The 23,681-nt window shown below is 45.4% G+C and overlaps 1 protein-coding gene across 3 annotated transcripts; it reads left to right on the forward strand.

The window, feature by feature from the left end:
• Window positions 1–145: 145 nt before the first annotated feature.
• Tmem176b (transmembrane protein 176B) lies at window positions 146–13,000 on the forward strand. Of its 3 annotated transcripts, none has more exons than XM_027428465.2 (8): window positions 157–294; window positions 832–853; window positions 3,403–3,608; window positions 10,392–10,502; window positions 10,785–10,841; window positions 11,075–11,305; window positions 12,111–12,230; window positions 12,681–13,000. In XM_027428465.2, exons 3-8 carry the CDS (start codon window positions 3,408–3,410, stop codon window positions 12,762–12,764), a joined length of 804 nt encoding a protein of 267 aa, XP_027284266.1. In that variant the 5' UTR covers window positions 157–294; window positions 832–853; window positions 3,403–3,407; the 3' UTR covers window positions 12,765–13,000. The 3 variants fall into 3 exon arrangements, with proteins under 3 accessions (XP_027284264.1, XP_027284266.1, XP_027284265.1); XM_027428464.2 differs by having other exon boundaries at window positions 162–294; window positions 760–853; XM_027428463.2 differs by lacking the exon at window positions 832–853 and having other exon boundaries at window positions 146–294.
• The last annotated feature ends 10,681 nt before the right edge of the window (window positions 13,001–23,681 follow it).

A 23,681-nucleotide genomic window follows, 5' to 3' on the forward strand; every position in this document is an offset into this window, starting at 1 on the left:
GTATTCTCTCCAGTACCATCAGTGCGAGAGCTTTCTGAGCAACTGTGGGTCTGTGCTATCCTGAGTGTATGTGTGTCCTCATGTCACCTGCATCCAGTAGCAGCAGGGCTAGCCATCTACTCCAGATGGAACCCCCCAAGTGGGGCCCCTTCATGTCAGCTACTTGCTGGCCCCCATCCCTCCACCTCTTCCTCAGGTTTTTTTTTCCTCTTATCTACCTTGGGGGTCATCAGCTCCAAGTCAGCTCCTCCCAGACCCCTCTGCTCCAGCCCTACCTTTCTCAGAGGATAGCAGGTGAGGCAGGGCCCTTCACAGCTCCAGGGTGCCCCGTCTTGGAGCACAGAACCCCTTCTCTGGAGGGGTCTCAAGCCTACTCCTGGAGCTCCACCCTAGCCCAGGATGCTGCTTCTCCTCTCAGGCTGCTTTCCTGTAGGACTCCAGGGAGGGAGGGACATTCTGGACAGAGGCTGTGACTCTAGAAACATGCCCGAGGCTGGGGAGGCCAGAGCCTCACTTTGCACTCCGAGAGTGGGGCCTTTGAGACCAAGCAGGCATGGGATGGCTGTGGAGTGGAGACACAGGGCGTTTCTCTAATCTTGGGCACTGAGGGTTATCAGGGAGCCACTCTCTGGAGTGGTGGCAGCAGTGATGAGCATAGAGGCTTCTGAGTGGCCAGGGCAGTGGTGGATCTGGGGGGTCCGGAGGGGACCAGCACACAGATGGGATTGAGATTTCATCCCTAACTTCTGGAACCTCAAGGGAAGGTGAGAATCTGGGGCCTTTATTTGTGTTTCTGTGAAGAAGTCGAAAGTCTCTTCCTCCCTCCTGAAGAGTTGCCACTCTGAGGCCCCAGGTAAGTAGAAATGAAGAGTGAACTAAGGTGTGGGGTGACTACAAATGAATGCAGACAGAGGTGAGACTGGAGTGGTTATCAATATCCAGTTGAAACTGATACTCAGCCAGATTGCCCAGTAGAGTTGCCTGGACAGAATTTCTTTTGGATATAAGCATCTGATCAGAGGGGCTAAGATGGCCATGCCAATTCTGAACCAGTAACAGGAGAAAGTTGGGAAGCAGGCAGGAAGCGTTAAACTCTATGCTGGTTAGAATGGTACCAGTGGTGAGGAGGCTGCCAGACATTCAAGTAGGCAGAATAAGAAGACCTTGTGGGCTCAAGGCTCTATGGAAACTCGGGACAGTGCTTTTAGTCAGTGGGAGAAAGGTGATGTAGACCCCACTAGAAGTTGTTCTTCAGAAGTGAATACATGGACCAGCACCGTGGGTCCTTGCCTCCATACCTGGGGATTATTACACATACCAACTTTTCTTCTTGAATCATGCTTGTACCTGTTTATGTGGGTGTGTGAGTGCATATTGCTAACAGTAAGTTTTCAAATATACAAAGAACTTTTACGAAAAAAATTCAGGAAGTTATCAGAATGAAGAACTTACAAAAGAAGTAATAAAAAATGTCCCTAAGAAACAAAAAGGCAGACAACCACATTATGAAAGAACACTCAAAACCATTGCAGAAACCAATGTAAAAAGCCAGGCAGGGGAATTTACTGGGAGAGGGCATTAGGGAAGTTTTATTTTTATTTTTTGAGACAGGATCTCATTGTGTATCCTGGACTGGCCTGGAACTTGCTATGTAGACCAGGTTATCCTCCACCTCACAAAACTCCACCTGCCGCTGCCTCCTGAGTGTCGGGATTAAAGATGAGCACCACACCTGGAGGGAACTTTTTGCAATGCACGTCTAGATTGTAGCTATGTTTTCATAAAGATAGATACTTGTCAAACTTCAAGATAAGCAATGAAAATGCAGCAATCTATTGCATTAAGCTAAAACGTATAATAGAATGTAATTTCTCTTATGTAAAACTAAAGAAAGCAGAAATTGCCAGCACACTCAGGGAGTGGGGAGAGAAGCTCTATTCTTGGATGTCCCTCACATATGGTCATTGCTCCAACATCCATGGAAGGTAATTGACAACAGCCACTACAAATGCATTATTCTACCCTGGTCATGATACAAAGGGATTGGAAATAACCTGAGTATCTGTCAATAGGAGAGTGCTCAAATATTATCACACACACACACACACACACACACACACACGAGTATCTGACCCATCAACACCATGTGCACAGAACCATGTATGGTAGCGGCCATTTGTGACGCAGGGGGAGAAGAAATACTTTTCCATACTCTTGTGTACAAAACATGCCACTGGAGGCTCTGCAAGAAACTAGTCATGTTAGTTCCCATCTGGAAGGCAATAGGCAACTGGGAGAAGATAAAAAGGGGAATTTTTAAAGCTATACTCTTAACATTTGCACTTTTGTGTGTATTTGGATAGTGTGTGGGCATGTGTGTTGCTATGCACATGGGCACAGGTGTGTATGTGTAACTGCACACACATGTATGTGAGCATGCAGATTGAAGCCCAGAGTTGAAATTGCATATTTTCCTTGATGGCTCTCCACTTAATTGAGGTGGTTTCTCTCAGTTAAACACAGAGCTTAACTGGCCAGCTTCTCCTGGGAATCCTGTCTCTACCTCCCAAATGCTAGGGTCACAGGAAGCCATCACACCTGCTCAACTTTTACATGGGTTCCGGGATCTGCAGGCTGGTCCTCATACTTATACAACAAGTTCTTACCCATGGAGCCATCTTCTTGGCCCCTTTTCAACTTTTTAACTAGTAAAAGTAGTGTGTGTGTGTGTGTGTGTGTGTGTGTGTGTGTGTGTGTGTGTGTGTGTGAACTCAGATTTCTTTTTTGTCCCACTTGGACCTAAGCCAAGCGGTGTTAGACAGCCTTATGTTACTGAGAAAAACAGATTGAAGGAGGAGAGATTTATGTTTCCTTGTGTGGCTCACTGTTTCAGACATTTTGCTCTGAGGTCAGCCCACTACTCTGGGCCCAAGGCAAGGCAGAGTATCTGGGAAGTGGGAGTGGTGATAGAGGCTGCTCACCTCCAGGTGGTCAGAAGAAGAAGGGGGGAGGAAGGGAGGGAGGGAGGGGGGAGGGAGAGGGAGAAATGGATGTGGGAGGGGCTTGGGTGCTCTTCAAAGGCACATCCCTGTTGACTTAATCTTCCAACCAGTCCCCACTTCCTAAGTCTCCACAGCCTCCCCCACCAGCACCGCCAGCCAAGACCAAGCGTGAAACAGAGGCCCTGCATGTTCAAACAATAACATCCATTAATCCTTTGGGGAGGGAGTCCAGGACTGTGCCTGGTGAAAGGCTCTAGAAATTGTTTGAACCTCAAATAAGGGCCACTGTGACATTGATCTCTGCACTCCGGAGATCTTGACCTTGAGCCGTAGTTACTCCGTTTTCCCTTATTTCATCCATTTGTTTTCCATGGTAACCACCTGTTGTTTTCCCCACCAGGAAAGATGACCCAAACCACAGTGACTGTGAATGGGGTTGAAATGGCCTCTGCACTCCCCCAGTCCACTCATGTCAACATCCACATTCACCAGAAACCAGCTTGGGAGCAGCTGCTGAAAGCCATGGGCTCCCTGAAGTTTCTCCCCTGTCCTCAGGACACTGAGCCCTCCAAGGCCAGCATCCATCACGGGCAGCTGGCTCTAGGGGTGAGAGTGAGGGGGTTGGTGGGTTAGTGAGGTGGCACAGAGACTGGAGACTCTCCTCTTTATAGATGCAAGGGAAAGCGGGTTGACCCCTCAGGGAAGAACAAAGGAAGGATGCAGGCATGTGGGGAGAGGTTTTAGACATTTCTCTGCCGGGATTTGCATGGAAAGGAGTAACCAACCCCCTCTGTGGTGCAGAGAGAACTGTGTCAGCCTGAGGCGGGGTGACAGGAGAGGATTTCAGGGCTGTGAGTTCTGTTGTTTCCTGGAGTTCATGGGGGCTGAAGGCAGCAGATGCAAGACAACACTAAGGAAACCCTCAGGGAGAGGCAGAGTGCCACCCATGAGGAATGGCGTCTGGGCAAGGCCCTGAGCGGAGCAGGGATGGGCTTGGATGGGGAGCAGCAGGGTGAGAGAGGAAGGAACTTTCACAGTAAAGGAGTGCCAGGAACAAGGGTAGCCACTGCTGTGACAGGAAAGAGTGAAGAGAGAGGGATTCACAGAAGATAAGTGAAGGGACCAGCCCCCCATTTTGGCAGCCATGACAGTAACACGTGCTCGCTATGACCTTGCCTTGGTCACTAAGAGGTCAGATGCCTGCCTCGAGGCAAGGAGCCAATCAGAAGTTAGCTGGTGGTGCTATGCTTTACGACCCTGGGTGTACTTTACGGACAAGCGCACAGCAATGACCTACAGAGCATAGCAACCACCCTGGGAGAGCCTATGGGCCATAACAACCAGTTGGCCAATCAACACAGGGCAAGCCCTCCAAGCCTGGAGCCACACCAATCCTGAGCCTGTGCGTACCCCTAGACACTCCCCTTATGCTGCCCTACAAGATCTCTCTGCAGCCGGTTGAAGCTGTCTTTGCTAACCATCCGCCATGGCGGGTGGGTGAAAGACCCGAGCTAACATGGGGTTAGCTTGTTTAAAAAAACAATAAAGCCTCATGCAGTTTGCATCAAGCTCTCGAATATGCCTGGTGATTGGGGTGACCTCGGTCCTGGGCTGAGACCCCGGAGGCCTGAGTTTTCCAGGGGTCTAATAATAAGGAGCCATTTTGCTAAAAAGCCTTGAGTGAATTTTTGGTGTTGTTTATGTATACTATCATGTTATCTGCAAATATTGATACTTTTACTTCTTCTTTTCCAATTTGTGTTCCCTTGATTTCCTTTTGTTGTCTTATTGCTCTAGCTAGAACTTCAAGTACAATATTGACTAAATGTAGAGTGGACAGCCTTGTCTTGTTCCTGATTTTAGTGGAATTGCTTTGAGTTTCTTTCCATTTAATTTGATGTTGGCTGTCAGCTTGCTGTATATTGCTTTTATTTTATTTAGGTATAGTCCTTGTATCCCTAATCTCTCTAAGACTTTTATCATGAAGGGGTGTTGGATTTTGTCAAAGGCTTTTTCAGCATCTAATGAGATGATCATGTGGGTTTTTTTTTTTCAGTTTCTTTATATGGTGGATTACATTGACAGATTTTCGTATGTTAAACCATTCCTGCATCTCTGTGATGAAGCCCCTTTTAAATGTCATATTCTGTAGATCTTCAAAAGGTTTTGAAGAATGCCTACCCATTTGAAATATATACATGTAATTCTAGAAAACTAACATAACTGTAAGTTTTGACTATTATAGGTGACTGTCTATAATCTATATTTAATTATACAGTACATTTTTAAAAGAGCTATATAAACAAAATACCTAAACAAGAGTAGAAATATACATATAACAAAGTAGGCCTTAAATTTGCATCAATAAGCCAAAATCCATAAAAATGCAAAGTATTTCTTTCTGTATCATATTCCCTTTTTCTTTAGAAAGAGATTGACTGTGATCATTAACCATTTATTATTTAAATGAAATGAAACCCCATTTAAATGAAAACAAACATTTATAAACAATATTTAGGAATTTGGGTATCTGCCATGGACCACCCCAGCTGGGTATGGGAGTCCCTGGGATGAGGGTCCTTGAAGAATAGTTGGGTAAGGATCCAGCGGTGACAGACAGAAACAAACACAGAGGCAGTCTGAATCTGAGTGTATTTTCAGTTCTCAAACAAGGTTTTTTATAGAGATATTTTCTCAGGGGATGCTTTTGTTAAACAAACACAAACATATGACATTATTGTTACTTGGCACAGTGACACAGAAATCCAAAACATAGAACCACCCAGGGTTAATCAAAACATAAAATTGTCCTTGATTAATCAAAACATAGGACCGTCCTGACTAACATGGGATCATCCAAGGCTAACCACATATTTCTTAATTCAAATTAATATATTTTTATGGTCAGTTACTGTTTCACATCTATTACCTAGTTCTTGTGAGTTTTTGAAATATTGAGCTATTTTAACTATTTTGAAGTATTTAACTATTTTAACTCTTTCTTATTAAAAGCTTTTGTTACTTAAGCCCACTTTTGATGACACATGTACTGCCATATGAAATTTTATTGTTGGGAAAGTTTTTACTGTTTGTACTTAATGTGAATGATTTGGAAATCGCTGGTTTTTCCTGAGATGAGGTCATGGCTAGTGACCCCATCTCAGGGGATGATTTCTTATCTATTTCTTTTGTTTAAAATGTCAGCATAGGCTTTTAGGAACATTTTGTTAATGTGGGGGGAAAAAGGAATAGAGAAACAAAGAGAAATTGCCATGAGAATCACAGCCCAATATTTTTCTCGGGCTGAGATTCCACAACCGTTTCCAGGAGACCTCCTTCTTTTGAAATTATTGCTGCAGTCTGTGGGACTTGTCACACGGAATCTACTGGATTTGGTGTGGCAGGTGTAGTTCTCTCCAAATTGCTTTCTGCTGTTTGGGGGCACGGTCAGTCCCAAGGGGATCCTGAGAAAACCCAGAACCATGGCCGACTCCTGGCTGTAGTAGTCTGAGGCTCCATCATCTCAGCTGTTTTGGAAGTTGGATCACCTGGGCCCCTGCTTCAGGGGGTCTTGCTTGATCAAACCATATTTGTCTGGAAGGAATCCACAGCTTTTCATCTTCTGTGGAAATGAAAGCAGAACCTCTTTTCCAAAGTAACCTGTCCTTAGACATTTTCAAATATATAGGTTGGATTAATCCAGCAGCATTTATAATCAAATGTCTGATAGCAGCTGTTTCTCCTCCCTCAGCAGTCAAACAATTTAGGGACAACACAAGAACATACAGTATCCAGACTCTCTGTGGATTTTTTTTATTACTCTATTTCTTTTATTTTTAGTTTTTAGTTTTTTGAGGCAGGGTTTCTCTGTGTACCTTTGGCTGTCCTGGAAGTCATTCTGTAGATCCACCTGCCTCTGCCTCTGGAGTGCTGGGATTAAAGGCGTGTGCTATCCTCACCTGGCTACTTTTTCTCTATCCTTTTTTTCCTCCCCCCAAGCACACATATATTTTTAAATATATTATAAACCGTTTAGAGATTTTTTCCCCCTATTAATCTGCCTTTATTGTGTATCTCTATCTTTTTCTGACGACATCTGTCTTTAATCTGTTAAACAGCATGGCTAAGATTAAAGTGTCGGCTGAGCCCGCCCTATTCCTTGGCTTCCTGAGAGTCTAGCTTCATGGTGAGGGTACTGGTGGGAGCTATTTTTATTGCCATAACTCTGTTCAGTTTCTAGTCCATGCCACCCACCACCAAGAAGCATGCTGCCAGCTGCTCATAAACACCATTTAAGCATTTGGTGGAACCATTTAAGCATTTGATAGAACCATTTTAAAGAACCTTGTGGTTTTTGGCACTAACACTGAGTCAGGAAGCCTCTCTTAAAGGAGTCATGCCTCTGCCTCTGCTTGCCTCTAGCAAACAGAATACATCCAAGAAAATGTTGCTACCAAGAAGCCATGCTTGATTCTGTTCTTTTGTGTTTAGAATCCCTAGGTTTTACATGGACATTCTTGCCAAACATTTGGGTACCACTTGTGGATGTAAGTTTCTGTCCCACCTGGTCCTGCAGCTGTTCAGTCTCAAATAAATACACAGAAGCTTATATTAATTATAAAATGTTTGGCCAATGGCTTAGGCTTCTTGTTGGCTAGCTCTCTCTTAATTATTAACCTATTCCTATTAATCTATATGTCTCCATGTGGTCTTGGCTTACCAGAGAATGCTCAGATATCCTACCTTCCCAGTAACTACATGGTATCTCCTTGACTCCATTTATTACCTTTCTTTGTCCCTGTTTGGGTTTCCAGCCTGGCTAGATCCTTCCTGTCCATTGGCCAAAACAGTTTTATTCATCAACCAATAAAAGAAACAAACATATATTCACAGCACACAGAAGGACATCTTCCATCATTGAGTTCATGAATTTGTAGACTTTATGTGGTTAGTGTTGTTGTTGATCTGATAAGATACAAGGGGCTATTCCATTTTTTTTTGTATTTGTTAAGACTTGCTTTGTAATTGAGTATGTGGTCAGTTTTAGAGAAGGTTCCATGAGGTGCTGAGAAGAAGGTATACTTTGGTATTTATGTGAAATGTTCTATAAATATCAGCTAGGTCCATGTGAGTCATAACATCTGCTAGTTCCAATATTTCTCTGTTTAGTTTCTGTCTGGATGACCTGTTCCATTGGTGAGAATGGGGTGTTGAAGTCTCCTACAATTAATGTGTGGGGTTCAATATGTGATTTTAGCTTTAGTAATGTTTCTTTTACAAATGTGGGTGCCTTTGTATTTAGGGCAAAGATGTTCAGAATTGAGACATCATCTTGGTTGATTATTTCCTTTGGTGAATATGAAATATCCTTCTACATCTCTTTTGATTAATTCTAGTTTGAAGCCTATATTGTTAGATATTAGGATTGCTACATTAGGTTGCTTATTTGTTCTGTTTGATTAGAAAATCTTTTTCCAACCCTTTATTCTGAGGTAATGTCTGTCTTTGATGTTGAGGTGTCTCTCTCTCTCTCTCTCTCTCTCTCTCTCTCTATCTATCTATCTATCTATCTCTCCCTCCCTCCCTCCTCTTTTTTTTTTTTTTCGAAACAGGGTTTCTCTGTGTAGTTTTGGAGCCTATCCTGGCACTCGCTCTGCAGACCAGGCTGGCCTCAAACTCACAGAGATCTGCCTGCCTCTGCCTCCCCAATGCTGGGATTAAAGGCGTGTGCCACCAATGCCTGGCCCTAAGTTTTCCATTTCTAGAATTCCCTCAGTTTTTTTTTATTCTTTTTCCATTTTCAGGTCTTGAGCAGTTTTATTTGTTCCTGTCAGCTGTTTGTTTGCTTTTTATCTTGGTTTTCTTGGCATTTGTTAAAATGTTTATTCATTTCCTCGAATTTTTGGTTGCCTTTTCTTCCATTTCTTTAAGGGAATTTTTTCATTTATACTTTAATGACCTCTATTATCTTCATAAAGTTATTTTGAGGTCATTCTTGTGCTTCAGCTGTGTTGGAATATTCAGTTCTTGCTCTCATAGAATAGCTGGTCTAGTGATGCCATACTACCCTTTCTGCTATAGACGGTGTCCTTACACTGTGTTTAGATGGTGTTCTTACACTGTGTTTAGATTGTGTCCTTACACTGTGTTTAGATGGTGTTCTTACACTGTGTTTAGATGGTGTTCTTACACTGTGTTTAGATTGTGCTCCTACTGTGTTTAGATGGTGTTCTTACACTGTGTTTAGATGGTGTTCTTACACTGTGTTTAGATGGTGTCCTTACACTGTGTTTAGATGGTGTTCTTACACTGTGTTTAGATGGTGTCCTTACACTGTGTTTAGATGGTGTCCTTACACTGTGTTTAGATGGTGTCCTTACACTGTGTTTAGATGGTGTTCTTACACTGTGTTTAGATGGTGTCCTTACACTGTGTTTAGATGGTGTTCTTACACTGTGTTTAGATTGTGTCCTTACACTGTGTTTAGATGGTGTTCTTACACTGTGTTTAGATGGTGTTCTTACACTGTGTTTAGATGGTGTTCTTACACTGTGTTTAGACTGTGTCCTTACACTGTGTTTAGATGGTGTCCTTACACTGGTGTTTAGATGGTGTTCTTACACTGTGTTTAGATTGTGTCCTTACACTAGTGTTTAGATGGTGTTCTTACACTGTGTTTAGATGGTGTTCTTACACTGTGTTTAGATGGTGTTCTTACACTGTGTTTAGATTATGTTCTTACACTGTGTTTAGATTGTGTCCTTACACTGGTGTTTAGATGGTGTTCTTACACTGTGTTTAGATTGTGTCCTTACACTGGTGTTTAGATTATGTTCCTATACTGGTGTTTAGATTGTGTTCCTACACTGGTGTTTAAATGGTGCTCTTACACTGTGTTTAGGAATCTGGATTTAGGATGATGATAGGTCTAGGCATGGATTACCTTATCCAGTCTTATCTGGCCCTGGGGATTGAATCCAAGGGCTCGAGTATTTCTCAGCACGCTCATCTCCCACCCTCAACACTACATCTTGTGTGTACTACAGAGCCCTCCACATTATGTTTGGATATGAGGATTAGGGTGGGGTGAGACACTGAGCTTAGGTGCAGGATTTTTCAGGATGATATTCCTAGGGGAGAATGAGATAAAATGTTAAGAATCAACCAGCATGAATTGATAGTGTCATGAAAAATTGAAGGAAAGACAGCCTGAGGGGAGAGGGAAAAAGCAGGCCAGTGTGACTCAATGGATGTCAGAACAGAACTTTGCAGAATCAGAGCTGCAGGGAGGCCAAAGCAGAGGAGGTGGTGAAGCCCACACCTGGCTTGGAGCTGTGCAGTTCCCCTTGGGATGTGAAGACAGTTGACCTTTTTCCTCCTGTCTTGCAGGTCACCCAGATATTGCTGGGGCTTGTGAGCTGTGTTCTTGGAGTGTGTATCTACTTAGGACCCTGGACTGAGCTGTGTTCCTCTGGCTGTGCCTTCTGGTCAGGGTCTGTGGTAAGTAAGGAGCTAGCAAGGAGCCCAGTGGAGACAAACAGGAAACTGTTGCCTCAGGACTGGAGAAAACCTTCTGATGCCTAGTTTTTTGTTTTTGTTTAAGGGCAGGACATTGGTGACAAGTGTCTGCCCCCATGTGCTTCTTTTTTGTTGACTTGCATGTCTTTTGAACCCTGCTTTACTTGGGGTGTTCTGGGAGCTGTTGGTGGAAGGGTAATGGGAAACCTAGCCAGGAGAATAAACTAGAGATAATATTTTTTTTATGCTGTCTTCTTTTTCCAGGCGATTATAGCTGGAGCTGGCACCATTATTCATGAGAAGCGACAGGGAAAACTGTCTGTGAGTCTCAGGCTTCCTCTTTATCAACCCTGTCCCATCTACACCCTCCAAAAGACCTAGCAGTTTAGCACTATTCTACATTTTACCCTTTAGTTACCAATAAAATGAGTCTTTCCTGGAGGGTTGGGAGGGACTTCCTGCTATAGCAGCAGGGAAAGATGAGCAGGTTTGAGGCTGTGGTTCTCAATTCTTCCACTGACTGCAGAATCTGCATCCGGACCTCTCTCTTCCAGGGCCATATATCACGTCTGCTCATCCTGGCTTGCATTGCCACAGCTGTGGCCTCTACTGTTTTGGGTGTGAGCAGCTTAATCTGGCAAACCAGTGCTTTCTACCAAGTCAAGATCAGGTCCACATGTGACTCCTTACAGTCTAGCACGGACAGTGAGTATGGGAGAGTGCGATTCACTGATGACTCAGTCTGGAAGACGGAGAGGTGCAAAGAATACCTGGGCATGATGATGGTGAGAATGGAAGCATGGTTTCCCTGGGTCATGCAACAGCCTTGGTTTTTAGGAATTGGAGTTCCCGGGGAACAAGGATGAAGGCTCTGTGAACTTGGCCCTCACCCTAGCTTTGGTTTGGAAGTTGTCATTCAAGCTGAAGGCATTTTCAGACCTCCATACATGAAGATTCCCTGACTCAGCGGTGGTGGGGGAACAGACAGTAGGTCACCCCTCTGACTTCTCATGAATGGCCATTCTGGTTATCTACTTATTGATGCATAAGAATCACCCCCTAACATGGTGGCTTTAAACACCACTTTATAGTTCTCACAGTCCTCTGGCTGGGTTCAGACAGACACTTGGGTGTTCTATGCAGCTGCAGGCAGAGACAGTGGGTGTGATCGTTTAAGGGCTCACTGGGCCTGGGCATTCACAGCAAGGCACTAATGTAACAGGAAGATGATGGCTCTTGGTTGGGAGCTCAGCTGGGCTGTTAGCCTGAGGACCTATAGCAGCTTCTTCATGTGCTTCTGGCTTCTCAGCATAGCAATAAGGTCCCAGGTGGGGAGTTTTGGTATGGTTGTCAAGAGGCAGGAATAAAAGCCACAGGGCCAGTGAAGGGCTGCCCATTGTTGGCGTGGTGTCATTTCACCAGTCAAGCAAGTGGGATAGACGCGGTGGCCACCCCATCACCAGAAGATGCCACCGGCCTTGGTGAGAAGTATCTGCTAGACAGGGCATAGGCTGGGTGTGGCTGTGGTAAGGTGACAATGTGATTCAGAGGAGCTGACTCCTGCTGGGCCTGTTCCTCTTTTGCCTCTAGAACCTGTTCCTAGCAATCTGCATCATGCTCACCGTTGTCTGTATCCTGAAGATTGTTGTGTCTTTGGCTTCCCTGGGACTGAGTCTCCAAAGTATGTGTGGCCGGAGCTCCCAGACCCTGGTGAGTACTCAGGAAGGGACTTGCTGGACATCAGGGGTCTGGGCATTGAAAAGGGATGAGCACCTGACCTAGGAAGTCCCTGGTCCTCACTTATGCTTCGCTGTCTGGGGACTGTGACCCATCTTATGTCCAGTCTGACCTCTGCTACCTCGTGTTTTTCCATGCTGTCCTTCACTCTCACTTCCCACTCTGTCCGAGTTCGTGCTTCACCCCCTACTCTGCCTCCTGTCCTTCCTGCTGCATTGCCCGTCAGGCTGCCACCCCCGTCCCCCCTTTCTTCTGCTTGTTTCAAACACTGAAGCTAAGCTCGTCCTCGTGCTTTTCTCTGTCCATCGATGATGCTGACCTCGTCCTCGTGCTTTTCTCTGTCCATCGATGATGCTGACCTCCATGCTTCATCTTGATGCTTTTCTCCCATTCATTGATTTCTTCCTCCTATTTTATTTTCAGGATGAGGAAGAGACAGGGAAAAAGCTTCTTGGGGGGGATTCAACACCTCCCTCCCCAACCAAGGAGATTCCTGGTATCCTATGAGCTTCTACAAAGACCCTGCGTGAGCCCGCACGTGTCCCTGAACAGACTGATCCCGAGAGGGCAGCATCTGTTCCCAGGGCCTCTGCTGGCCCTGCAGCACACAGCTGGTTCCCTATGCAGCCCCCTTTCTCTTCCTGTCTCCCCACTGTCCTCACTCCAATGTCCTTTGTTCCATAAATAGATACTGTGTCATTTTCCCAATGCTAATTAAACAGAAACAACCCCCCAAAAAAATACCTCTTGAAGAAAGGTGTGGGCTCTTTGTTGATACAGATGGTGTGCTGGGAAGGGCTGCGCCTTGAGCTGGTGTGTGTGGAGACAGAAGAGTGGCCGTGGAGCATGGCTGCAGCTGCATGTCTGTGACGTCACGCTCTTCTTCAGGGTTTGCCTCCATTCTACTGCGTGAAGTGAATGTAACGCAAGGGTTTAGAATCTTCTTGGCCATTACTTAGTCTTCTTTCCTGATGCTGTGATAAATGCTCTCACAAACAAACAAAACAAAACAAAACAAAACACCTTATGGGAGAAAGGTTTTATCTTACTCTGCTGTCTTCATGCATCGGGAGGTCAAAGCAGCAGGACCCTGAATCAGCAGGCCACATCACATCAGAAGCAGGGAATGATGAATTCAAACACACAGCTGCCTGTCTCACTTTCTCCACTCCACTTAGGGAATGGTGGCTCCCATAGTGGGTGGGGCTTGCCCCCTCAGTGAACATAATCAAAGTAATCCCCCACGTCTATGCTCATCTTTCAGGTGACTGTAGTGAAGTTGATTCTCCCAGAACCCAGCCCACTGAATGTTCAGGGATCACCTGCCACAGACAGACCTGTGAGTTGGGGTCTCAGGGAACAAAAGACATTTTACTTTGCTTAGAAGGTGAGGCATTGAGCCTCCACCACAAAGAGTGTAGTGTACTAGGCAAGAGAGTAACGTGAAGTGTTTGCCAAGTATCTGTCAGAGGCGAGGACCAAAAGGGAAGCTATAAAGATGGCACTGGCAGGAGAGGCTCTGAGATTGCTATTGGTGCTTGACTAGCTGGGGCAGTGCAAAGTGATCACCATTCCCCTGCCTCAGTGTGCAATGGCACATTTGGTGGTGCCCAGTTTCCTGTCATCAGCCCGATCTCAAGAAATGATGGCTTAGTTGGTCAAGGGTGCTTTTAGTTGCCACTCATATAGATGCCCAGGATTCCACCTGCCGAGATCCCAGCCCGCTGCATAGCAGGGGCAGTCCTTGGGGCTTGACAAACATTGGAGGCCAAGAGAGGGCGCCATTTCATCAGCATCTGGCGTAGACTGGGAGGTCATAGACCAAAATAAGGATAGCAGCAAAGTTCCACTTGGTGATTCCATGAGTTTACTGAGGTAACTGATGCGTGTGGGTGAGGGGACGCTTACAGGGGCACAGATGACTCAAAGGCAACATTGTTATCTAAAATCACACAAGCATGAGTGCCAACTTGTAAGACCCAGGGTTCTGGAGTTCTCTACATAGCTTACAAGCAACTTGATGGGTTAAAGAATCTTCTCTAGGTAGTTTGGCTCATCTAAGCCTCCTTAGCAATCCTCCCTGCTTATATAATCTTAGGCAGAGTGGGGCCTTGTATGTTTCTGGAACTCCCTGAGTTGTTTATTTCTCTATTCTTAGCAAACCTCCCTTTAGGACGCTTTGGGTCTTAATGAGCTACCGCCCAGAATGGAATGTTCCAGTTCAGAGGAATTTGCTCTGTAACTGTGATGACACTGTCACCCTGAAGGGGCCACTGGGTTTCCCATCCTTCTGAGCATCCTGACTCCTCTGGAGCGGGGCCTTGCTTCCTCCACCTGAGGCACTGCCATTTCTGTTTCCACTTACAGTAGGTGCCTCTTATGCACCACAGGACAGATTTATAGGAGTGCCCTAATCTCAATTTTGGCTTATGTGCGACCTGGGGGTGGCTCTGGACACGATGAAGCAGAGGAGGGAGAAACTCCAGTCAGGGAAGGTAAAGACTTTGTAGAAACCACACCTTGCCCTTTGCCATCCTGAGGCTGTTAGGGGAAGGAGGCATGGTGCACTGTGAGGTTACAGCCCAGGATGCACGTTAAAGAAATGAAGAAATCTGGAGGTTCAAAGAAAGGAAGGTGAGGCAAACCACCCTTCAAAGGAGCATGATTAGGGGAGTCGTGGGATTACAGGCATGGGCAACCATGATGAGCCTTCAGGTAGGAGGGCATTAGGAGAGATAGTTGCCACGTGTGACAAGCTGGGATCCTGAGGGAAAATGACTTCCAACCTCCTTTAGTTCCAGGTATTAGGAGGCTGACAGCACCATCCCATAATTGCATGAAGGGACCCAGAAGGAAGAGACAAACCTTTCAGTTCCATAGCACAAAGGTTTCTTGCACTTACAGGTTTTTGGGTGGGGAGGGGTAGTTCCATACCATGTGACCTAGCCTCTATCCCAGGAGTCATAAGGTAGGAAGTCTGTACATATAATTCAAGGTTGTCTTAGGTCTGGCCATAGCTGGGATTGCTCTCAGTGGCATGGGGGGAGGGAGAAGACTCAACTCTTTGGAAGAATGCCAAGGTCATGGCAGCTTTCTGTGGTTGGCAGGTGTGGGGAATTGGTTGCAGGTGGTATGGTTTGGTTTTTGCCTAGAGGATGTATAACCTAACAGTATATAGATATCATATCGATGGCCATGGAAGGAATTCAGATATAGAACAGGGCCACTTGAATTCTGTATCTTGTTTGACTCCTTTCTGTTGTTTAAAAAGCCATTTCTCTGTGTGTTCATGCATGTATGAGTAAAGGCAACTAGGGAGGCAGAAGAGAGCATCAGATTCCCTGAGGGTGGAGAGACAGGTAGTTGTGATCTGCCATGTGGGTGCTGGGAACCTAACTCCACCTCTGAACCATCTCTCCATCCCAGTTTACTCCTTTTTGTTTGTTTGCTTGTTTTATGAGACAGGGTTTCTCTGTAGCTTTGGAGCCTGTCCTGGAACTCACTCTGTAAACCAGGCTGGCCTCAAACTCACAGAGGCCTGCCTCTGCCTCCCAAGTGCTGGGATTAAAGGCATGCATAGGATTTTAGAACAGAGTTCCAAGCTGAAGAAACATAGGCAAGCTGAATCGAAGGCAAAGTCAAAGGAGGCATTATTTCCTTCCTTGGTTCTAGCGGTATTCATTTTTGTCTCAGTATTTTTACCTCAGCCTTAGGCAGCCAGATCAGATAAAGTCTCTTTGTTTTTCCATTATGGAAAGCAAATGTCAGCATGTTTGGTTTCTGTTTCAGTGGTCTGTATCAGACTTCGGCAACTCCTTCCCCGCACACCGAAGGGAGGCTGGCTTCCTTCCTCTGGCCCCTCCTCCCTCATGTTCTCAGTGCCTGTCTCACTGTAGGCCTCCACCCTGTCCCATGAAGAGCCTGGAAGCGTCTTTGGATAAGTTTTTCTTTCTGTAGACTATCAGATGTCACCACTCCTCTCCTAGTTTTTGTTTAGTTGGGAAAGCCAATATCCATCTCTCTTCACCTAGCTCTGCCTTGTTGGTAAAACTGTGTATACAAATGGGAATGACGTCAGGTTCCTGACAGAGTCCTGAAAATTATCTCCAGCCTGTTTGTATATAAGTCTGTAATGGAATATTTAAACCCACAGGCATAAACAATGAAGGACTCATCCTTCTCTTCCTTGTCCTCCTACCACCCCCCCCCCCACACACACATTGTTTTTCCTTCTGTGTTGTTGCCTCTTGAGTCCTCTAATGTCAGGATCAGATTCCAGCTTGCATGTATTGGCTATTAAAGGGTGTGCTGGTTAGTGATTGATGTGGGGAGGGCCCTGCCTACTGTTGGCTGTGCCACCCATGGGCAGGTGGTCCTGTGTTGTATAAGAAAATGGATTGAGCAAGCAATGGGGAGCAAGCCAGTAAGCAGCACCCCTCTGTGGCCTCTGCTTCATTTCTTGCTTCTAGGTACCTTCCATGAGTTCCTACCCTGGATTTCCCTTCATGATAGATTGTAGGCTGTAAGATAAACTCTTCCTTTCCCAAGTTCCATTGTGTTTACCACAGCAATAGAAAGCAAACTAAAACAAAGGGAGTCCCACTTGGTTTCTAGGCCAAGTTCTATTCATTAAAACAACAACAACAAAGAGCATTCCTCAGAGCTTGGGTCTGTGTGTCCCTACCCCTCCAGGTCACGTGGACTGGGAGAGCTGGGGTGGGAAGCAGGGCTTCTTCTCTTCCTTCCTTCTGCAGGCATCTTTCTCCTGCACTGTTACAGTAGGGAAGAAGGGTGAAGGACAGGATGTTTGTTCTCTAGTTTGTTTTTTAATCTACTGGCTGAAGGAAGGCTGTAGAATGGCCATGAGCAGATAAGGGACAGGATTTATTGATTCAACCTAAAACCAACTGATGTTTTTGGCTTTCGTTTATAAGTAGTGATGCGCTCATATGTTATTACTGCTTGGTCTGGGAAGTATTTGGGAATTTCCCTGCCCTCCACTGCATTAGCTGTCTGGGTTTTTCTAACTGCCTTGAAAGGTACATTTAAAGGAGAGAAATCTGAGCTGAAGGGAGAAAGTCACTCTCTTGTGGCAAGATTATTTTTAAATAAGTTTATTTTTTAATCACTATTTATTTATGTATTTTACCTCTGGCTGCAGTTTCCCTTCCTTCCTCTCCAATCCCTCTCCTCCATTCCCCCTCTCTGGCCCCACTCCCCAGTCCACTCCTCCACCTTTTCTGTTAAGAAAGGGGCAAGTCTCCCATGAATATCAACAAAAACAAGGCATATCGAGTTGCAGTAAGACTAAGCACCTCCCATGTATTAAGGCTGGGCAAAGCAACCCATTATGAGGAAGGAATAAAGTCCCCAAAGCCTGTAAAAGAGCCAGAGACAGCCCCTGCTCCCACTGGTAGGAGTCCCATAAGAGGACTGGATGGGATGGGGATATGAGCAATCGGGTAGGCAAGGACGTGGAGGGGAGAGGACTGGAAAGGGGGTAAAATCTGACCCAAGGGAACCTCCCAGGCATCTACAAGGATAACCCCAGCTTAGACTCCTAGCAGTAGTGAATAGGTAGCCTGAACTGGCCATCTCCTGTGACCAGATTGGTGCCTAGCCCAGTTGTCATTAGAGAGCAACTGATGGAAACAGATACAAACCCAAAGCCAAACATTAGGCAAGTTTGGGGAATCCTGCAGTAGAGGGGAGAAAGGACTGTAGGAGGCAGAGGGACCAAGGACACCGCAAGAAAACTCACAGAATCAACTCACCCGGGCTCATAGCAGCTCACAGAGGCTTAACTGACAACCTGGGAGCCTGCATGGGACTGACCTACACATTGTGCTTATATGTGGCAATATACTCACATATACACTCTCTTGCATTTACATGCATGTCTCTCTGAGTATTTCTGATACCCCCACCCCACCTTGCCTTCAACTGCAGAGATTTAAAACTTTCAGATCTGAAGAACAGAAAAAAAAATGCAATGAAGTTTTGGGGAAACCATCTGAAGTAGGAAGGTAGTTGCTAGGTAGGCATTTGCAGGAGCAAGCTGCTATACTTAGGTAAAATCTGCTGCTTTTAAATGTTTCTCATGTCTTGACATGGCCCTTCAGAGAGATGTCCAAGGACTAGCCAAAAGCTGGAATTATTCTCACATACACTTTTGAGGTGATCCAAAGTAAATTTTACTCATTATAATGCAAAATTCTCCCAGAGGTGTTTGCAGCCACGCTGTTTGCTTGCTTATTTTTCGAATCCGTAACATATGAATGTGAACTGAACATGAAATACACCCCTGAGGCAAATGAAGCTCTCCCACCCAAACAAGTGTGAGCTCCCCAGTCAAAGCCTCTTGCTTTCTTTGCTAGGGCAACACGCAGCTTTGAGAATGACCTCCACAGTTGCCCTTGCTTGCTGTATGAAATAAACCTCTCTCTATTCTTGTGTTTGTGAGCTTTGCCCTCACCAAGAGATGAAACATTATATTCCTTTCATTACCAGATACCAACACCGTCATCTCCACCTGGAACATCCTCAAGATTTACCATTCCCTGTGCTACTTCCTCACTGTTTAGTGCCTTCTTCCTGTCTTCTCTTTCTCCTTCCTTCTCCCGACTCAGGAAACATTCTGTTATCTACTGATGTCCCTAGAAACATCTATTTAGAAATGTGTGCATGTATCACTGGGGAACCTTCCCATTGCAGTAGATGGCAATGAACACAGAGACCACAACTGGTCAAGGTGCAGAGGACAGCAGACTTCAGAGTGCTCAGCCCCAAATGGGACATCTGTATCTCTCCCTGCCTCCCAAGGCTCGGGGATCATTTCAGCAGAGTGGCCAGAAAGATTCTAAGAGTCAGAGGCAGTGGACTCTTGTAAGAAAGCAGTGTTTTCTAGACACAGCATACAGTTGCACAAATGAATTTACAGCAATTGAGACAAACTACACAAGATGGGCACAGGCTCAGCCAGACAAAGTTCTGGCATGGAGATGGGGAGGTGGGCACCAAGTCCCATCCTTAGCCAAGAAGCTGTAAGAAACTGATAGCTGTTAGAAGATGGAGAGTCAGTTTCATTAAGGACGTGGCCCCTGGTGGGTTGACTATGGCCTAATGAAGGCCACACATTCAAGAATATGTGGTCAGCATTAACTGTACTTGGGGGTTCAAGAAGAGAAGGAGGAGGGGGAGGAGGAGGAGGAGGAGGGAGGAGGAGGAGGAGGAGGAGGAGGAGGAGAAGGCAGCATCAAACTGGGTGTGCAGAGAAATGGAGGTGGATCTGGGAGGAGCGGGAACATGGGGTGAATACGACCAAAATGCATTGTTTTTATTTAAAGATATTAACTAAGGTAACAAATGATAATGTGTTTATAGAATCAAATTTTACAATAAGTAATACCTCACTTCTTGTCTTGAATTTCAGGTCTATCTTGACTTATTTTAATCCTATTAATTAGATGTTTTAATTCATTTGACATTTGTGTGGATTTACATAGGGCTCTATTAAGAAATAGATGTCCTTCTTCTTAAAATTCAGACCATTAGCCTTCTTCCTCCAAGTATAATTTTATGGTTTCATCTTTTTTAGAATTAATTTTAAAAATCATCATAAAATTATGTGATTCATTATATTTTCATACATGTATATAATAATTATATTTTGCTTATATTCACCCCCATTAGCTCCTTCTGTTCCCTCTTCCACCTTCCGCTGGTCCTTTTCATTCCTCATAATAGTCCTACTATGTCATGTATATGTATATGTGTATGATCTAGAGCCTGCATATGAGAGAAAGCATATGCTATTTATCTTTTTCCTCCGTTCCTCTCCCTCGTTTCTTCCTTGTCCTCAAATCCAATGTCCTTAGCTGTGTGACTTACTTCTGGGTCCTCTAGTTTATTCTATTGGTCTATGCACCCGCTTTTCTGCAGTACTATGCATAGTGACTCTGTATTAGAGCTGGGAACACAATATGACAATAACTATAGCATTATTTTTATTTTTGTAGAGGTTTGCTTTGGCTGTGTAGGATCTTTTGTGGAGTCTGGAATGTAAACCAGTCCAGCCACTATGGAAATCAATATGAAGATTCCTGGAAAAATTCTAAAACCAGAATTATTATATAACTTATCTCTCGGCTATACCACTCCTATGTATATGCCTAAAGGACCATGAGTCAATGTTCCAAAGATATAATTGTACATGCACGTTTAGTGTAGCACTATCACAATTGCCAAGCTTTGGAATCAGCCTAGATGCTCATCAAGAGATGAATGGACAAAGAAAATTCGGTGCATATGTAAGCTAAAGTATTAATTATCATTCAGGGCACATTGGGGTTTTATTTGGCCATAAAGAAGAATTGAAGGATTTTTGGGTAGTTCTTACCTTCCTACGACTCTGAGTTGTATCATTAAGTTATTTATTGGTGATGACTGATTTATTTTAATTACAAAAGTTCTTTTTAACTTTCATTTATTCTTTGGTAATTTCACAAGTGAATACCATGTATTCAGATCATATTCACCCCCTGCTCTCTCTCAAAGTCTATGGTTTAAAAATATTAAGACTTGTCGCGTCCACCCTTGACCAGCAAGAACGACGCAACACGGAGGAATCTTCTTCTCACAGTTTATTCGGGAACCTTGCTTTACTGGAAGTGGCCCCGAACCCAGGAAGGCGGGGCTTAATATATCCAGCAACTACCAATCATCTACACCCAGGTGGCACGCTAGGATAGGTTGTCACCAAGCAGATTTAGAAGGATACCTGGCCTCTCTCCTAATAAGGAGTTGTTTATCACTGAGAGCACTCGCCGTCGGGCTGGCGGAAGGCAGAAACTGGCGCCATCTTGTAGGCGCGGTACTCTGCAGCTCCCAACAGAGACTCATAGCTGTTTTCTTCCATTTTAAACTGTCTTTCCCACAGTTAGCAAGATGGTATAGCAGATAGAGGAGTTTGGCCCCTAAGACTGATGACCTGAGTTTGATCCCTGAAACCCACATAAGGGTGGAAAGAAAGAGACAACTCTACAAAGCTGTTCTCTGATTTTTACACACATGTTGTGGTACCTCCAGCACCCTGTGCATATGACGGTGATAAGTTTTCAAAAATAACTAATTTTTTCATCACAAAGTTCCCCGTCCCTCGGGGCTCCGGTAATTCGTGAGTCCAAGGTGTGTTAGACCCCCGGAAAACTCAGGTACCTTTGCGGTCACCCCAATCACCAGGCGGATTCGAGAGCTTGCTGCAAACTGCACGAGGCTTTATTGTAATTTAACGAGCTAACCCCATGTTAGCTCGGGTCCTTCACCCACCCACCATCGCGAATGGCTAGAAAAGACAGCTCCTAGGGTCTCCCAAAAGATCTTATAGGACAGCGTAAGGGGAGTGTCTAGGGGTGCGCACAGGCTCACCTTTGGTGTGCCTCCAGGCTTGGAGGGCTTGCCCTGTGTTGATTGGCCAACTGGTTGTTATGGTCCATAGGCCCTGCCAGGGTGGTTCCTATACTTTGTGCGTCATTGCTGTGTGCTTGTCCGTAAAGCACACCCAGGGTCGTAAAGCATAGCGCCACCAGCTAATTTCTGATTGGTTCCTTGTCAGGAGGCAGGCATCGACTTTCTAGTGTCTAGGGCAAGGTCATAGAAGCATGTGTTCGGTCGTTATGGCTGCCAAAAGGGAAGCTGGTCCCTTCAGGTGTATCACGCCTGCAAATAATGGGCGGGAAAGAAAAAGCGGGACCAAGCAGATTTCTTGTCAAGGCCAACTTTATTGAAATCAAGGGGCTTTTTAAAGAGAAAGGAGGAAGCAGAGAAAAAGGAGGTGGGGGAGGAATGAATGTTAATTGCTCTCAGGCAGGTATCCGGAATCTCCTATGTTTACCTCAAGCACTAACTAAGGAAATGGGGGAAGGTGTTAGTTGCTTCTCAGGCCAGGTCTCGGAACCTGAGGGGTGGGATGCTAGGCTAGCTGGCGGCTAGCTAGGCATGGGAGGTCGCCAAGGCTGGCTTCTGACATCTCCCCCTACTAAGTATAATAAAATGGAGCGTCTGGCTTAGGCTACGTGATGGGCACCCGCATCCAGGACACTATGTTTTATGATATTGTCATTTATATGACAGTGAGGGGTAGGGCCTCTGTCTTAGGTTACGTGAGATACATCTGCCCCCAGCACTCCAATGACCCTTCATAAGGCTAGCGGCTCAGGAGTGCTTTGGAGTGGGGCTCTGGGGGTCAGTCTCACACTAAACCTGTCATGGAGGACGCTACAGCTGCTGGGAAGGGTCGCATCTGGCTTGCGGCACCACGATATTCCCATCACGGATGGCTCCAAGGCCAAGGAAATCGGGAGGTTCGATGTTCAAGGCCTGAAAAATCCAGTCCTTTAGGACTGTGGGGTTTTTCATTGTTGTCAGGCAGCTCAGAGTCTAATGCCTCTAGGCAATGGTAATGGACCAAAACCAGTTTTTTGAGGATGGTGTCGTCAATCTGAGATTTAATGAATCTGGTTAGTTTTTGAAAAGGTAGAGGTGACAATTTAAGTAGTCAATCTAGTAGAACAGGCAAGGTAGGAATTAAATGCCTGCAATTCCCTCAGAAAAGGGAGGGGTGGAAGAATAGCAGAAGGTCAGCAGAGGAGGGAGGTCCTGGGGGAAAAATGGTCAGGGGCTCCCCAGTCTGGAGAGGCCCCTAAGGCTAAAGCACATAGTTCAACTCTCAGGGGCGAATAGGAGGGGGTGGTCGCAATAGTTGTGGAGGCGTTGGTAGCATCAGTTGGCAGCATCACTGGCTCAGTTGATGATCATCCAGGTGTAGCTGTAGATCTGATAAGGACTTCCAGCGGCAACGGCAATCGAAGGTGATAAACACCCAAGTAGCCAGAAAGACAGCATCTTTTATCTAAAATTAAGCAGAATTAGAAGGCTTCTCAGGGGCTTCCCCTGGGTAGATTATATAGTTTTAAAAGGCATTTAGGCAACCATCTAGCATTATTGGCCTGAGTATCAAAAATGTATGCATGTCCTTTTCCCCAAATGAGGACCGGATCTGGTCCGTGCCATTTGTAAGCTAGGGGATCTTTCCATAAGGCTTGAGCATAATTTTGAGCTGTTCATGGATGCCAGAGGCGATCCGTGGCTGATTTTTCTGTAGCATCATATGTGAGGAAATTTAGCACAAACAATGCATGGTATAGAACTCCTCCTCCTTAGGCAACCTGGTGGGCGCCTGCTCTCTGGAGGTCACCATATTGATGCCGAATTTAGTGTAGACATCCAATCGGCATAGCACACTACAGCCCAGAACTCCTGGACTCAAATGATCCTCCTGTTTCAGTCTCCCAAGTAGCTGGGACTACAGACGTGCGCCACTGCGCCTGGCCCGTGTGTCCCTGCCGGCTAGGAGCCATCACTGCC

Source organism: Cricetulus griseus, chromosome 8 (genome assembly GCF_003668045.3).
Source record: "Cricetulus griseus strain 17A/GY chromosome 8, alternate assembly CriGri-PICRH-1.0, whole genome shotgun sequence".
NCBI lineage: Eukaryota > Metazoa > Chordata > Mammalia > Rodentia > Cricetidae > Cricetulus > Cricetulus griseus.